The following is a 17,949-nucleotide window of genomic DNA, read 5'->3' as shown; positions in this document are numbered from 1 at the left end:
AAGTAAAGGCACACAAGTAAGAAAACCTCCATGCTGAAGATTGGCATACAGGGCCCACCCTCATGCTTAAGCTCTTGGTCCCTCAATACTATGCACCTTCAGTGCTGGCAGTTTTAGAAGGCCCAGGAGGACACTAATCAGGAACGCTGTTTGTTAAGATCCTTCCATCTTCATTTGTAACTGCTAAAATCAGAGGTCCTGTATTTCCTTGAGGCAATCCTCTATAAAAATAAATGCCTTGAGCTTAAGGCACTGGGAAGGATACTCAGACCATATGGCTATTCCAGTCAGAGCTTCTCTCAGTGCTTTGACCTGGAGCTAATCCTACAACATCTAAGAAAGAATGCACAGAATAAAAACCACCCCTTATCAAATCAAAGGAGTGTGTGTGTGTGTGTGTGTGTGTGTGTGTGTGTGTGTGTGTGAGAGAGAGAGAGAGAGAGAGAGAGAGAGAGAGAGAGAGAGAGAGACCCTGAGATGGAAAGACATCCTGAGATGTGTCCTTCTAGCAAACAAGGCCATGTTCAAAGACAAAGGGGTTGTGTCAGAGCCCTGTGGACAAGTTTAACTCAAGCCTCCATAGGAGTAACAAGTGTAAATGATATCAATCTGTATATACAAATTCAAGTCCTTAGTGTCTGAGAAAGGGATAGAGGCATGAAAGGTTCTTGTTCCAGAAGAATTAGAAAACTGTAATAGTGGGGCTGGGGATTTAGCTCAGCGGTAGAGCGCTTACCTAGGAAGCGCAAGGCCCTGGGTTCGGTCCCCAGCTCCGAAAAAAAAAAAAAAAAACCAAAAAAAAAAAAAAAAAAAAAAGAAAACTGTAATAGTAAATTATCTAAGTACAGTTGGTCAGTGGATACAAGAATTCAAGTGAAAGGCTATTGGGACAATGAGATTTTTAGTTGTCAAAAGGAAAATGAAAGTTATTTTATTTTAAAAGTTTCCCTTTACTGGTACATCTGCCTTTAATCAGCTAATCCTTTGCTTAGATCAAGTTTCTCATCAGAAATCCCGAGGAAGTTGGCACTGCATGTTCCTGACAGGATGCAGAATAAACAGCTCATTATTTACAGAGTGTTCTTTCCAAACATGTTGAGGCTGATAACAACCAGCCTCTACACGGAACCTCCAGTCACAGGAAACACTCCAACTAGGAGAGTAGGTTAGAAGAGTCCACAAGGAATCAGACAAACCCCAGATACATATCATTATATATTTGTCCAAAACCATAGAAAGCTAAACTAAAAGTAAACCCTAATATTAAGCATGGAATCCAGCATTAGCTATTACAACAAATGTATGATGATCTGAACAGGAAAGGTAGACATAGGGTATATACAGTAACTGTGTACTTTCTGTTCATTTTCCATAAACAATCACTACTCGAAACAGTAAAACTTACTAACTAAAACAAAAGCCGATTGCTTTCCAACTCATTTTAGCAAATTTGAAATGTTTTTTGTATTACAAGGAGTACGATTGTTTTTGTTATAGAAGAAATATAATGAAAGAGCTAATGTGATCCGCATGCAACAATAGTCCTTTTCCTACATGCAGGCTCATGTAGCTTGCCCAGATCTTTCTGCGTAACTTAGACAAACTCGAACTTCTTGAAGTTTTGACTTTCCCCCCTCCATCTTCAGTAGTATTCTCTATCTTCATAAGGAGCATACTTGAGATAGGAAAAATGTAATAGCAATGATCGTGCCTTCAAATATTTCATTATAAACACAGAGTATGTATAAACACCCAAAGAAAGGCACACAAGCACAGACGCACTGCTGCAGAGATGCCCACAAACTCAATGATGTTGACTTTCATATTCAAGTGCTTAGCACAGAAATTTCACTTTACTAGTCTTTCAATTTTTGTGAGAATGACAGTGTTTTCATTAGTAAAACTTTAGAAATAATGGGTAGCTCTTGAAAGAGACTTCCCAATAGCAGAGTTGTGTCAAGATTGCTGTTGTCCGACAACAAGCAGGAAGGAAGGGAACACATTTTTCTCAAATAGGAGGAAAAACCATTATGGAAATATTCTCCCAGAGAGGCACAGCCAGACTAGCCTCATAGAGCTGGCATCTTCGGAACATCCTAATATCTGAAATTATGAAGCCTTCCTTGGCCAGCGATATGTATGTTCATGACAGAACATTAGCCTTGCTGATCAAGTATGTATCTTTAGAAAGATTCAGAGACAACAAGGAAGGCTGGCTCATACCCTACACAATTACTTCATCAGAGTCAAGCAGGGGGCACAGAGAAGACAGAGAATACAATCAGATCCTTCTCACGCTCAGCCTGCTGACTTACAAAAGTTTACGCCTATAAAGTCCATATCATTGTCTGATACATTTCAATGACAACACACACATTGAACTTATTCCATATCTTATCTTATTCTATAAGATAATGCATAGAGGCACATCTTTCACACAGGAAGCAGGAGATCAGTGCAGAAATTTTTTGGACTGGCTGATGTAGGATCTGCCACTGCCCTTATCTCCTCCTCCTGCCCCATAATAGCACACCTATGGTTCTTTTTGAGAGGGTGAGAAACAAAGTGCCCTACTCGTCTGCATTCCTTGTTGTGTATCCTTGCAGACCAGATGGCTGAGGCTATGAGTTTGGTCAGCCAATTGTAAGTGTCAGGTGTTGGAGCTGTCAGCACAATCCTTAAAACTGACCATTGGTGCAGTAGAGGCATGACTGACTGTTGTGGATAACTGATCCCTTTCTGGTTGGCTAAGAAGCCTCCACCAGATGACTGCATAGCTGATACTGTAAAGCTAGCTAAAACCTCATGGCTGGGGAGGAAAGACTTTGGTGTGGGGAAGAAAGCAAAAGAGAAGAAAAGGAGCTGAGTGGCATCGCTCATGAGTTTCTGCTCAGGCTTCGTGTGAGCGGCTGCTTCATGCTCCTGCTGCTGTGCTCCCCTGCTGGAGTGGACTGCACATCCAAACTGTTGACTGAAACAAACTTGATATTTCTTAATGTCAGTTTAATTCTATAATTCCATAAAAAGCTTTTGTTAGAGCATGTTGCCAGAGCAGGTAAATAGTATACAAATTAACTCTGCACTTCATCGCATACATAAACAGATTTATAATTCATTTCTGAAAGTAAAATGGGTATCACGCCATGAATTTGTCAAGCAAATTAAGACTATTTAAGCATGTGCAAAGACACTCCAGACTAAAGAAATGGTGCAATATCTCGCCTAACACAGCAATGGCTAAGGCCTCACTGTTCTGTCCTTTGTACACAGAGATCTTTTAACTGTCCCAGGAGCTTTGTGTTGGCTGTTACCACTGCTGATGTTACTGACTTGAATTTTTATCCACCCATCTTTCCATTCATCAATCTAAGACACAGTTCTACACAGCTCTTGCATGACTTCATAGGACCACACCTCCCTTCTGCAGTCCACTTTGACACCAAGGCAAAGGTCAAGCCTGTGATCAGGAAATTGGCTGGTGCCCCCAGTAGATATCCAGTGAAGTTCATTATCTAACTCCCCTGGAGATGTTTGCATCTCTCAGCTGTCTACTTCTCTAAGAGGTTGGGACTCTTAGAATTCCTTGAACCCCGCTGCCATCTCTTTAATCATGTATCCATTCTTCAACCTATGCATACAGAGATCTATTTCTCTGTGATGTGCGAGCTGAGTTTACAATTAAGGATGGAATAAAAGAGCCTGTGTTTGCTAATTGTCAGTTATCAAGGGAAATCATAACTACATGGCCAATTGCAGCCAATGAAACAATATGCGTTATGAAATCATTGTTATTGAATAATTTTTACTCTGTGGAAAGATAATACATGACTAAGCTTCTGATGTAGCATGCCCATGACAGTTTGTGTGTGTGCATGTACATTAGCATACATGTTGTAGCTGTATCCTACCAGTTTGGCACTGCAGTTGTCATCTTGAAGAGAGCAGCTACACACGACCCTCATGAAGTTGGGACCACTAAAATTCATTCATAGTGGGAAGGAGATCGCTCACCAGGCTCATGAAGCTCTCACAAGATAGGACTCTTAGAGGGTAGTTCATAGGGTTCACAGGTCTCATGGAGGTCTAGAGACTAGAAAGTCTTAGAGTCTTTTTTTTTTTTTAAAGATTTATTTTATTTATATGAGTACACTGTAGCTGTCTTCAGACACACAGAAGAGGGCATCAGATCCCATTTCAGATGGTTGTGAGCCACCATGTGGTTGCTGGGAATTGAACTCAGGACCTCTGGAAGAGCAGACAGTGCTCTTAACCGCTGAGCCAACTCTCCAGCCCAAGTCTTAGAGTCTTGATGAGATCCACACTAGGCTTTTTCCCCACATTCATGACATTATAGAAGGGGTAAACAATCGACTGGGAGCAAACATTGCTCTTTGGAACTGCACTGTCTGGAAGTTGTCTGGAGGGCTTGCTGACCTTTGGACAGCCTGAGCCTTTATAAGTAACTCAAATCGATTCATTGGTTTGCCATGCTGGACTTGGGCATTTTGTTGCTCCCCTTCTTTCTGGAGTGAACAGATATTTCTTTGTTTCGTGAGGAGAAGATACACAATACATTTCACAGTTTAAGCAAAACTGTAATGCTTATCCCTCACCTTATGGGTCTTAGAATTGTAATAGGTAGATGTTGTGCATTTTCTGTGTGTTCTTGAAGTGAGAAATTAAAATTATATTTTAGGAAACCTGTAGGGGAAATAAAATCTACCCTCTATCCCCCAGCACCAAATTCTCTTGTTTACCAAGCTGGAGCTTTGGGTGTTTATCAGCAAGCAATACTCAATAATTATCCAGACAACACTCTTACCCACTTACCAGGGACTGAGCTCTGATTGTTCATGGTATCAGAGCAAGGAGTGGCCATGTCACATAGGATGACTCTGAAAAATAAAGGAGATGACAGATTTCAAAGAGTCTTTGCTGAAGGACGAGACAGCTGACACAGAGGCAGAGAATCAATGAAGCTCGTTACAGAAGATTTTAAGGACCCCAGGTGGAGAGCTTTGATTGTATAGAACTTAGCTGCAGAGCATAGCCATAGGGCCCAGTGCAGAGCTAAGCAGTCAAGTAGAATCATCCAGGTGGAGCACAGGGTCAGGGTCAGGGTCAGGGTCAGGGTCAGGGCCAGGGCCAGGTCTGGATGGATGGAAAGAAGGAAGGGCATATGGCTGTTAGAGTGGTCCCATATCAAGCAATGGGAACTATGCTGAGCTAATGCTCTGAGGACAGATTTCTCTGCCTGTTGGTTTCTTGACACATACCCTGACATTGGGTGCTGAATTACAGGCCACTGTGGCCATTACCATCATGGTATAGCCATAATAACAGTAAGATGTTTTTATAGCTTTCAGAAATAGTGAGAAGGCATGGGTTGTTGATGTCTATAATCTGTAACTACATAACAGTTCTGACACCAAATGCATGTTGTTGTTTCCCCTCCATGCAAAACAATTCTCCAATCCTAGATGAATGGCCCATGGTCCAGTGCAACTCAGATGTCTCCGTCTGAGTTCATGTCTAATCCCAGAATTTAAGGGCTCAGTCTCACAGCTCTGACTACTACAGATGCTAATCACAAGTCCTGGATTTCTCTATTTGTTTGGACTTGATGATTTGCTGTAATGGCTCAGCTCACATAACTCATAAGAACAGTATATTTACAATGACTTGCTTGTTCTAAAGGATACAAATTTAGAACAACAAACAGATGAGAATAGGGCAAGGAAGATAGTAAAAAAGTGAAGTTCTCATATATTCACCAAGCCAGAATGAAACCAAATCCCATTGTCAGGAGTAATGGAAGATTCATTATGTACCCATGATTGGCTAAATAAATGGAACTTGTGATTAACTAAACCTATAGTTATATCTTCCTAAGAGACCAGGGAATGTGTCAAAAGTTCCAGTAAAATAACTTTAGCAACAATAGGAACTTCAAAGAGCAAACATTTGTTTTACTGATGAGAAATATCTATATTTTGTTTGCCAATGAACACAAATCCAGAATAAATTCAAATTATCCTTCAACTGGAAAAGTCCCCTTGGTCATTTTTAAACTGAAAGCATGCAACAGGAATTGGATTCTGTAGAAACTGCTGATTTTCAATTGGTAGTGGCTGTGTGAATATAAGTGGGTTTAATATCCAGAATAACAGTATCATGATAAAGAATTTCATGATCTTATGTTTATTCAAATAATTAACTTAGTATCAGGTGAAATGTTTCTTAGTAAATTAGAATCACAAACAAAAGAAAAACAAGTTAAAACAACAACATAGGAGACCCCTTAAAATTCAGAACTTAGGTTCCTAGAGGCATCCCTCTATTACAAAACTATTTATTATGTGTGAAGAAAAACAGATAACAGGTCCATAGATACTAGCTCAGTGGAAGATGAATCAGAGATTATTGGCTCGAGTAATTTCAGAATGTCCAGTTTAAATGAACTGTGTTCATTGTCTGGTGATCTCTGGGTTTATAGTATTCTCATGATTAAGAAGCCATTGCTTGGCTGATGTAAAATATTTTGAATCAGTAAAAGACATTTAAATATTCAGGTGAAAATAATCTCAGTACATCTTTTTCTCCTTTTTATGTCTTTGAGTTGAGAATTTCCACTTGGTAGTTTGGCGGTGTAGGCAGAACACCCTGTTTTAAAGCCAGAATGATGTAGAGCCAACTTTCCTTTCTGTCCATGATGTTTAATATATTCACATACTTGTCGAAGGTTGGTCTAAGGCTGCTTGTATTCAAATGCTAATTTGATCCCCCAAAACTGTTTTCATGAGAGAGTCTGCATTTAAGACACTGAGCAACCCTGCCTCCAATGAATTCTGATTGGTAAATAAAGATGCCAGCCCCTAATAGCTGGGGAAAAGAGACATAGGCAGGGTTTAGGTTTCTCAGGCTTGGGACCCTGAGGAAGGAGGGAGTAGAAGAGAGAGAGATGCTGTGGAAGAAGAAGAATGTGCAGGAGGAAGAGGGAGTGCCACCATGTGAAACAGCCAAGACAACATGGCCTAGAGGGCTGCTCAGTTGGGTTGAGAGCGGCCAAGACAGAACATAGAAATTACTAAGTAGTAACTCGGAGTTACTGGTCAGAAAGTGGATTGTAACAGCACAAAGGGTAGGTAGTTGACCAGCAACTGTGCTTTTTAAGGCATATTAAAATAGAAGGCCGAGTGTGTCTTTCATTCAGGAACATAAATCTTTGAGGTGGGTACTGACCAAGTGCTGTGATTTATTAAAATCTTAACTACATATATTATGTTAGCCCTTTCCCCCATATATCAACAGAGATCACACTATCTCACAAAGTGTTTAATGGGTTAAGAGATGATGTATATTCGAGAGGGAAAGAAATAATAAGGAAAGGCAAAATGTCTGTTTATTAATTGTTTGAGACAGGGTTCCATTATGTATCCCAGGCTAGCCTGGAACTTGCTAGTAGCCCAGACTGGATTTCCTGATCCTCTTATTGTTTGGGTGCTGAGATTACAAGTGTGGACCATGATTTATGTCTTTTGATTGCAAGATAGGTTACAATACATTTTAAAAAGACTGGGGGTTGGGGATTTAGCTCAGTGGTAGAGCGCTTGCCTAGCAAACCCAAGGCCCTGGGTTCAGTCCCCAGCTCCGAAAAAAAGAAAAAAAAAAAAAAAAAAGAGTGAGTGCACAAATACTCCTATAATAAAGAAAAAAAAGAATCTGATGTTTCCCAAAGCATTTGCAAAGGAATGAAAGAAATCTGGGACTTGGGAAATGAGAAGATAATTGGAGTATACCAAGAGGAAGGGAAGCTATGACCGAAAGAGAAGAGATCTGGGTATGAGAAATTCCCTGGGGCCCACAGGGCTTTTAGGAAAGAAGGGTGTGGAACTTTCTTTCTTTCTTTCTTTCTTTCTTTCTTTCTTTCTTTCTTTCTTTCTTTCTTTCTTTCTTTCTTTCTTTCTTGCTTTCTTTCTTTCTGAATTAGAGTCTCCTACAGCCCAGACTGGTCTCAAACTTGATATGTCACGTAGGATGACCTTAAATTTCTGGTCTTTCTGTTTCCATATCCCAAGTGCTATATTAAAGTCATGTCCTAAAATACCCCATTTTATGCAGTGCTTCGAGACAGAGCCCAGCGCTCTATGCATGCCAGACAAGAACTTTTTTTCTAATGATATATTTTTAAAAATACACTTATTGTTTCCTTGTTGGAGATAAGTCTCCCAGGGGTGCTCAGGCTGGCCCCAAAGCTCTGAGCTCAATCAATCATCCTGTCCCAGGTTTCCTAAGTAACTAAGACTGCAAATGTCTAGCACCACACTCATCTGGGCCGGGCTACTTTTGTTTTGAGCAATTTTAGGTTCATCGTAATTTGAATACAAGACAGATTTCCTGTCTTCATGCTGCTGCTCCATTATCAACACCCATACCAGTGTGGTACTACCTGTCACAACTATGAACCTCCCATTACCTCCTATCCATACCTGACTCAAAAGTTCACTTTTGATAGTTATATACATGTTAGACAAATGTATGTCACATGCACAATCACAGAAACACACATTTTACTTAGTGTTTTAAATCCTGAGTCTGCCACAGTTTACAACATATCATACCTCCATAACCACAGACCTAAAGGAGAGACACCAGAAAGAACTAAACCTTTTAAAGTCACTGCTACCTTAAAAATGTTGGTAAAGGCCTGTTAAATAGAATTGTTTTGAGTGACAGAGAACAGCTATAAAATGAAACCCCAACCACATTATGGGGAAGGAAATTAGCTTCCAGAAAGTGGGATGGGCAAGCAAGGCAGGAGTTATTTTCTTTTTGTAATATCATAGGCCACAGTGACCCCAGGAGGCTGGAAGAGGAAAGAAATGGCAGGCAAGCAAAGTACAGCCTGATTTCCAGGAGGTTGGCGTCTGTGAAAGCGAGCTCTCCTCTGTTAAGGGACGAGCAGGTGGTGCAGTGCTCTTGCTCACTCCTTAAGAATGAGAAGGGACAAGAGAACTTTTTAAAAGCAATAGAAATGAAATTGTACTTTACGAGAAATGGTCATTCAGAACTGCCCAGATTGCTTCGTTGGAGGCTTAAAGCAGGTAAGAGCTGTGAGAAGTCTACTTTCAGGCAAAATTAGGCCTTGCCCAACAACATCATCCCAATGATAGCACAGATAGATCAAAGATCAAAGGATTCCTATCTAATAGGCCAGACAGTGGAAGGCTGGAACTCAGGACGACAGCACAGATACGACTTGGGAGACAGAAGGGGGCCTGGAATCAACATTCCTTCTCTGCAGAGTGAATGCTCAGTTTGATTTCGCTTTCCTGGTACTAGAATTCTATGGGGGAAAAAAAACCTGTCTTGAGAAACAGAAGTTAGAATACTCCAGATCAGGTTGTGGTTTATGGAAGAAGGATTTAAAAACAATAACAACATCCAAAAAACGCTTATGCTAGAGGGGGTCTCTGGGACTGATTCAGGTGGAAGTCTTGAAATTCCTCTTTGACAGCAGGGGGTGATCCTTACACTCCTGCTCCAGCATAAGGTCCTCTGTGCCCAGTGTCTTTCTGGCTCCCCGCTGCTACCCGGCTCTGTGTCGCCGCAGTCGCAGAAGAAGGCAAGCAGGCTCTGTGCACTCCCTGGGGTCTTACCTGAATGAAAACCTTGCAATTGCTAACTCCCACCTCATTTGCAGTCGGGCCACTTGGAATGACCCTGCGTCGCCCTCTGCTGGCTTCAGCTGTGAGCCACAAGCTAAGTGTCCGGAGGCGGAGCATTGACCAAGTCCCGCCCCTCCTCCAAGAAGCCACGCCCCTCAGCGGGCTCGCCCGCGCATCCCCGCCCCCTCGCCGACAACACGTTCCTGCGGGGGCGCGCGCGCGCACCTAATCCCCTGCCTTCCGGCTTGGCCGCGCAGCTCCGTTGCGCGCTCACTCTGCGGCGGCTGGCGGGGTCGGCTTCGCTGGGGACTTCCATTGCTGGCTCTGTGTTCTGGCCGGTCAGGCAGAACGATGCCGGCTCCCTGCTTCCCGGCGTCCCGCGCGCCCGGTGACCATTAGCCCGCTGCAGGGTTGTGGCCGTGATCCCCTGCCTCCGACTTTCACCCAGGCTCGGAGCTTGCTGGCCGGCGGGGAGAGGCCCTGGTAGTGTCAGGAGGTAGGCTCTCAGCTCCCGGGTGGTGCCTGCGAGCGTTATTTGTCTATTACCTGTCAGGTTGATAGGTGGAGATGACCTAGCCACAGTTGCAGGGGTAGGTATGAGTAATATCGTGGACTGATACTGAAAAGAAAACGTGTTTGATATTTTCCTATAGGTTTCAAAGGCTCGAGTACCTCTACAGCCCCAGCAGCTACTTCTGTGGTCATGGAGATCATCTTCCACCAGGATTAATGTACGATCTTCACCCAGCTTATCACCCCCTAGTTGCAGCGTTGGGTCCTGATTTCCACCAATGAAGTTTTTTTATCCTTTCTTGAATCATGTGACATTACTTCTTGTCCGCTGTTTCCCTTTCAGTTGCCAAATCCATTAGCTATAAGTTCTTGTTGATTTAAAGTACTGAATTGTTTGCCTGTCCACTTACACTGACAGCTCACCTCCGCTAGCTATGACTTTCATAGGTACTCACCAGGAGTCCTTGCCTTGAATCGAGCAGAATCAACAGAGACAACAACAGTCAGGCAGTGAGTCGTCCTGCTCTGTTTTTCTGTCTGTTAAGTGTGCAAGCCCGAGTAAAACTGTATTCTTGAACATAGCATAAGAAAAACGAAAAATAATCCCGCGGTAATGGCAAAAGTTGATGGTCATGAGAATATTTTAGAAACCTCTGTGGCAAGGCAGTATTGATTCAGCTTCCAGTAAGGCTGCAATTCATGAAAAGAGCAAGGAGGAAGAAGAAGAGAAAATAGGGTTAACTTGAGCTATTCCTTGTTGAAGGAACAGGTTAAGTTCTAAATGAAATGAAAAAATCAGACTTTCTTTGAAAATTGTTATACCATCCAAGTCCTAGGGTATAGCTGAGGACTCTTAAGCCTCCATTTTCTGGTCTCTGTGTTCACATCCAAGTTGTTAATTGTCTAAAATAATTAGGCTAAAATGTTGGGGAAACGTAAACGTGTGGTATTGACAATTAAAGACAAACTTGACATTATTAAGAAGCTTGAAGAAGGCAACTCCTTCAAAAAACTCTCTGTCCTGTATGGAATTGGTGAATCCACAGTTCGTGACATTAAAAAAAACAAAGAGAGAATTATAAACTATGCCAACAATTCAGATCCTACTAGTGGGGTATCCAAGCGTAAGTCTATGAAGTCATCAACATATGAGGAGCTTGACAGAGTTATGATAGAATGGTTTAATCAACAGAAAACAAATGGGATTCCAGTGTCTGGAACTATTTGCGCAAAGCAGGCTAGGTTCTTTTTCGATGCCTTGGGTATGGAAGGTGATTTTAATGCCTCTTCTGGTTGGCTTACTAGGTTTAAGCAGCGTCATGGTATTCCAAAGGCTGCTGGTAAAGGCACAAAGTTAAAAGGGGATGAAACTGCTGCCAGTGAATTTTGTGGTAACTTTCAGGAATTTGTGGAAAGAGAAAATCTCCTACCAGAACAAATTTATGGTGCTGATCAAACTGGATTGTTCTGGAAATGTCTACCAACAAGGACATTGGCTTTTGACACTGACCAGAGTACTTGTGAGTATAGGACAAGCAGAGAAAGAATCATTATTATGTGTTGTGCAAATGCCACAGGTTTACACAAGCTTAATCTTTGTGTGGTGGGAAAAGCAAAAAGACCCCGTGCATTCAAAGGAACTGACCTTTCAAACCTTCCTGTCACGTACTTCAGTCAAAAAAGTGCGTGGATCGAGCCCTCTGTTCTCAAACAGTGGTTTGAGAAGTGCTTTGTGCCACAGGTGCAGAAGCATCTGAAATCCAAAGGGCTTCGAGAAAAGGCAGTACTACTTTTAGATTTTCCTGCAGCACATCCTGCCGAAGAACTGTTGAGCTCAGATGATGGCAGAATAATTGTGAAATATTTGCCGCCAAATGTCACAAGTCTAATTCAACCTATGAGCCAAGGAGTTCTAACCACTGTCAAAAGATATTACAGAGCAGGACTTATCCAAAAATACATGGATGAAGGAAATGACCCTAAAACGTTTTGGAAGAATTTGACAGTGTTGGATGCAATTTATGAGGCATCCAGAGCCTGGAACCAGATAAGATCGAATACCATAACCAGAGCGTGGAGAAAACTTTTCCCTGGCAATGAGGAAAATCCAAGTGTGAGCATTGACGAAGGAGCCATTTTAGCAGCTAATTTAGCAACAGTTTTACAGAATACCGAAGATTGTGAACATGTTAACATTGAAAATATTGGGCAGTGGTTTGACTCCCAGAGTAGTGGCTCCAACTGTCAGGTGTTAGCTGACCTTGTAGGTGCTGCGGACCGGGCAAAGGCTGCTGAGCAAAAACAGCCCTCCAGGAAGACTCGGAAAGCAGAACTGAATCCAGAGAAGCATATCAGCCACAAAGCTGCACTTGAGTGGACTGAAAATTTGCTGGATTATCTAGAACAACAGGACGACATGCTACTCTCTGATAAGCTGGTCTTGCGGAGGCTTCGGACCATTATAAGAAGAAAACAGAGAATGCAAACTAAAAGTCATCTATAGTCCTCTCTTCAGTCGCTATGTGTTTTCGTCTTTGTGACTTTCGTCTGCAGTGGAATTTACCTAAAGCCAAATAAATGTTACACATGACTTTAGGATTAGATGCTGTTCTGGATTAATTAAATTACAGCTCTTTAATGTTGGTTCTGATTGAGCCATGACATGGAATTCACTTGTCAATGTCTAAACTGTGTTATACTAATTAGATCCTAATATACTGGCGGCTGGGAGGTGTCGTGTGCTCAATGTCAACATGTCTAGTGATGGGCAGTGCACACTGTAGGCGCTCAATAAATCTTACTTAAATTGAACTTTGATGACTTTTTCTGAATATCATTTGTAAAGTAAAAAATGTCGGGGAAGAGTTCACATTTCCATGGGTGAGACTCTTAAGAGAGGTCAGCGAAGATTGTACTTGAAGGATTTTGCTGTGACTCCATTGAACTAGATAACAGTAGTGCCAAGCCTTGGAAACAACATCGCTTTCTGGCAAAAAGTGGGCAGCTAGCTATTGAGATGGACCATTTGTGAGGATAGTGAAGGACAAGGTTAAGGTAAAACAGTCCAAGAGAAAGGCCCGGGATGTCAGCCTTTCTCTCTGAGACAAAAGTTCTTTACTCATATGGAAGGTAAACCAGCCTTTGTCACAAATTTTAACTTCTTAAAGAATTGAGATTCGAAAAATTAAAAGGTAAGCTTTATTCTTTATTCTTTAAAGGGTGTCAGAAGTTATTAATAAACTCATAGGCATTTATGCAACACTATATAGCTTTGTCTTCATGGGTTGTACTTTTTGTGAAGTGCTGAGAATATGAGCATATCTACAGACTGTGGGACCAGCCCATGAACAGTGAGCTGATATTCGATGGAACATGAGGGAAATACGGTGGGAAGGCCTCAAGTCGGTATGTGAACTGACCACAGCCATGTTATTCTCACATCTTTAAAACAGGAAAATAGCCCATTTCTGAGTTTGAAAAGATTAAATGAGTTAATACATGACTTTTACTACTTGGGCCCTAGAAAAGAGTGATCTTGAGTGTTACCTAAGGTTCCTGCACTACAGATATTGTGTTTCATAAATAGGCTGAACAGATTCAGTGTGGGACCCAGAGTGGTATTTCTGCAGTAAGAAACTCCTTTCATAGGAAGTAAGATGAACAAGAGGCATGTGTATGTAGTTTTAGCAGAATATGATAATTACTTCAATGTAAGCTAAAGGGTTAATCCTACTTAACTCAGGATCCATTGGTTCCATGTGGAGCGTTCTCTATAGACAGGTAAGTTGCAATAGGGAATGGAACTGGAATTGCTTCTGGTTGCTAGCACATTGTAAATGAAATACATGTTAGGCTTGTTTCTAGAAGAAAAGCTCTGAATGTTGGCATATCCACTGAAACAACACAGTGCCTTTAAAGTACTAAGCTAGCAGGAAGCAACACACATAGTGAATTTTATCTAGCTACATTAACAGGATCGGTGTGACAAACCAAAGAAATATCACAGGAGACTGATTCTAACAGGTTCCACCATTAACATTAAAATTCCTTTAATCAGAGAGGAATTTGAAGCTTTCACAGAACAATGTATTTTCCTGAGAGTCTTGTGTTTAATATTCTGCCTTTTTTTTTTTTTTTTTTTTTTGAGGCTTTGGATTTCTAGAATACCTATGCTAGAAAACTTCTGGAATCCACTCTCTGACAAGTGTTATATTATTATCAACACACTTTCCTCAAACTGTACAGTTTCACCTACCTGAGGAAATGGAATTCTATACAGAGAGTACTGAAGCTGGAGCCATGCGCCAAGTCCTAGCACTGTTCAGGAGAGCTGTATCTTCTAGTTACCTCAGAAATACCTAGTTATTTTTCTAGGGCTGGCCATTTACAAGATACTCATTTTGTATCTTGAGGAATAATATCTGCAGGTTCTTTAGAGCTGGCTTAAAAAAATACAAGTAAAATCGATGTTAAAACATTTAGAAAGCCTTTTCCACTAAATCATCCACTAAAATCATCTTGCATATCATTTCTGAACACACTGCAAGCAAGAATAAGGTTGTTGTAGCTCAGCAGATTTGAAGCACAAAGAGCTAGCTTCTCTGCTTTCTGTATGAGACCATCCCAGCTTTCTCTCTATCTCAGTCTCTTCAAGCATAAAGGGTGGAAGATTAAATGTGCACACTCTAGACGTTCATAAACACCAGCCATTATGTAACCCAATGGTTCTGCTTCTAGGCTCTTCCTAAAAAATGAGTTACAGTCTTCTCTCATGGTGTTTAGGTCTCTGAGGGAGCCTGAGGACCATGGTTGAGGCTCCAGGCTTAGATGCATCTCTGGAAATACTGCCTGGGGTATGTGCATGTTGGGAGGGCATTGTTGTTTTCTGCAAACCAGTTAATTAAAGACAGGCAGAGGTTGCCCTTGCTGCCGTCTAAGAAAACTGGCCTAAAGGAGATTTTTTTCCCCAAGTGGTAGTAGGTAGATGTTAGCCCACATACTATAAGGAGAAATATTGTCAGCTGTGGAAAAGACAAAGGGGAAGCAAAAGAGCAAGTATAGACCAAGACCGTAAGCGGCATTTGCAGCAGCAAGCAGTGATCTCTGGAAATGATGAGCTTGAATACTGCAGCTGACCAGTCAGCATTTCCTGACTTTACACCTGTCTCCTGTGTCCCGGAGTGACTGTTGCAGATCCCTGTCACTTCTAGATATCACACATTACAGGACCCACTGGATAATTTCCCCAAAGATTAGTGAAGGAAGGTAATTTGCCCAAGACCACAGTTAACAGGGGCCAGGGAAGGAAGAGAAGTTGGGTGATGTGGCCTACTCAGCCATGCTGAGTGCGTGACTGCCCCAATGTGTGCCTCTGAGAGTTGAACTGAAATCATCTCAGGGTCCAGCATTGAGACCCTTTCCTAAAAGTGTATTCTCTGAGGAACTAGGCATGTACCCAGGCATAAGCCTGGGTATTGTCTAAATAAACATTTACTTTGTGATCATTAACACCCTTCCTGTGAAATACAGTAACCCCTTTCAAAGGAAACTCAAGTGTAGCTGGCTGAGATCCAACCAAGCATTCACATCTAAGATGAGACAGTTTTCAGCTCTTGGAAAAAAACTAATGCTCCATATCTGAAGGATACCTAGGCTTCATGAACCTATGAGTCATGCAGCCAAGGCCATTAAAATCAGCTTTTCATTCCTAATCTAGTTATGTAGCTACACCTGGAATCCTAGCATTTATGAAGCAGAAACAGGAGAATCTCATTTTCAAGGCCAGCTTGTTTTCACAAAACAGAGAGTAGACCTGTAGCTAATTGGTGAAGTACTTGTCAAGCATACACAAAACCCAAGGTGTGGTTTTTCTACCACCAAACAAAGTCAGAAACAAAGCAATAAAAAGAAACACTTTCCGTGTCTGATAACATGCCAATGTATGTAGTTGAAGGGAAAGCCATCTTCACTATTATACAACCCAGGCATCCAAATGCCACTGTAGATCCACTAGGCTTACAGAACCCTTGCAACATCCAGGTCCATGCCTCTCATGGTAAATAGTTTCTGTTTCCTTCAGATAAAGAGGAGTGGCTCTGCGTTAGAAGGTGTTTCTAGCCACTTTTCCCAGCAGGAATCTGTTCAAGGTGTGTTGGGAATACTAGAATCTGTCCACAGGTGGCGTTGAAGAATATGCTAGAATAGTATAATATGGAAAGCTAGAAATGAAAGATGTTTTAAGTACGTAATGAAAGGAATAAAGTATAGTGTTTTCCTCTCTACTAGTCAATGTACAGGTTTGTATGAAAATATTTCTTAAGGATCCTTGCTGCAGTTTTGATTGTGATTTTCCTAGAAATCTAGACATACACCTCAGAGGATTTTTATTTTCACACTAATTCTGTAATGAAATTATCAGGCATCAGCACTGTCACTAATTAAAATTACTGGGAAATACAATAAGGTTCCTTTTTTCCCCCTAAGTTATAGGAGGTAATGTGAAGTTCCTGATAACCTGTGAAGTTCACCTCCACCCAACATGCTTGATTCTCAAGGGAATCATAATTGTTAGCAAAACATGTGACATCCATTTTTTTCTAAGACTACCAAAAATGTTAGTTACCTTGTCCTACAGTTCAGAATTTTTGATCTGCTGAGACTTTTTTATTCACAAAACAATTAATTACCCTTAGCTTGCCCCACCCCCCAAATAAACAGGTTTTTAAAATGTATTAAAGTAATTGATATAAAAAGTCAGATAATCTTTAAAAATAGGAGTTTTCTTCATAAATGCCTAAAGTTATGCACATAGAATTCATGTGTTAATTTAATGACATTGGTTATGTTTCCACTGTAATCGGTTCATAGGGTATGAACCCAGGGCCTCATGCATGTGAGGAAAGTGTTCTACTCTTCCAGTTCCAAAATTATTTTGTAATTTCAAAAAAAAAAAAAAACTAGTCAAACACTACAATGCAATTTTTTTGAGCACAGCTTTTTTTTTTTTAAAGATTTATTTATTTCATGTATGTGAGTACACTGTAGCTGTCTTCAGACACACCAGAAGGAGGCATCGGATCCCATTACAAATGGTTGTAAGCTACCATGTGGTTGCTGGGAATTGAACTCAGAACCTCGGGAAGAGCAGTCAGTGCTCTTAACTACTGACTCATCTCTACAACCGTAATTTCAGTTTTGGCCTTTAAAAATAAACAACGAAATTGACTTCAAATTTTCATGGTCTATGTGATATAAATCGAACAAATACTTATAGTTACTTAAAGTTGCGTCTTCACATTATGGGCTATTTTTAATTGATAATTAGGATAAATGCATTTATATTTTTGGGGGGCCACTGGCATGTCTAATATGTGGAGAATTTGCATTTTTCCAGTGTAATAATGAGAAATTTTACCAGTAGCATATACAATACTTGTATTACTGTTTGTGAAAAATAGAGAATAAATATTTTTCTGTAAAATCATTCACTACTAAATATCAGAATAAGTAGCTGAATTGGCACTCTAATTTTTAAAAACATTTTCACTGGGGAAAAACACTACTGTATTTCCTCACCTTTGAGATATTTGTGTAATTGGGATATTTCTTATAAATGTAACAATAGATTTTTTAATGATACATAGTCATTTAAGTTCTCTGAAGTGTGATCTTAAAACTGTATGAAGCTAGAATCCTTTAGTTCCAGCACTTGAGAGTCAGAGTCACGAAGATCTCTTTATGATTGAGGACAGTCTGGTCTACACAGCAA

At 40.9% G+C, this 17,949-nt stretch overlaps 1 protein-coding gene across 1 annotated transcript; it reads left to right on the top strand.

Moving 5' to 3' along the window:
* Positions 1-9,889: 9,889 nt before the first annotated feature.
* Tigd2 (tigger transposable element derived 2) lies at positions 9,890-13,447 on the top strand. The gene is made up of 2 exons (XM_032906405.1): positions 9,890-10,164; positions 10,322-13,447. Exon 2 carries the CDS (start codon positions 11,104-11,106, stop codon positions 12,682-12,684), a length of 1,581 nt encoding a protein of 526 aa, XP_032762296.1. The 5' UTR covers positions 9,890-10,164; positions 10,322-11,103; the 3' UTR covers positions 12,685-13,447.
* Positions 13,448-17,949: the final 4,502 nt, after the last annotated feature.

Source organism: Rattus rattus, chromosome 6 (assembly GCF_011064425.1).
Source record: "Rattus rattus isolate New Zealand chromosome 6, Rrattus_CSIRO_v1, whole genome shotgun sequence".
NCBI lineage: Eukaryota > Metazoa > Chordata > Mammalia > Rodentia > Muridae > Rattus > Rattus rattus.
Note: the sequence above shows the minus strand (reverse complement) of the source record. Positions and strands in the feature narration are given on the sequence as shown.

Excerpts from the sequence above, each read along its gene's own strand:
- Tigd2 (XM_032906405.1), top strand. The coding sequence starts at position 11,104 with ATGTTGGGGAAACGTAAACGTGTGGTATTGACAATTAAAGACAAACTT.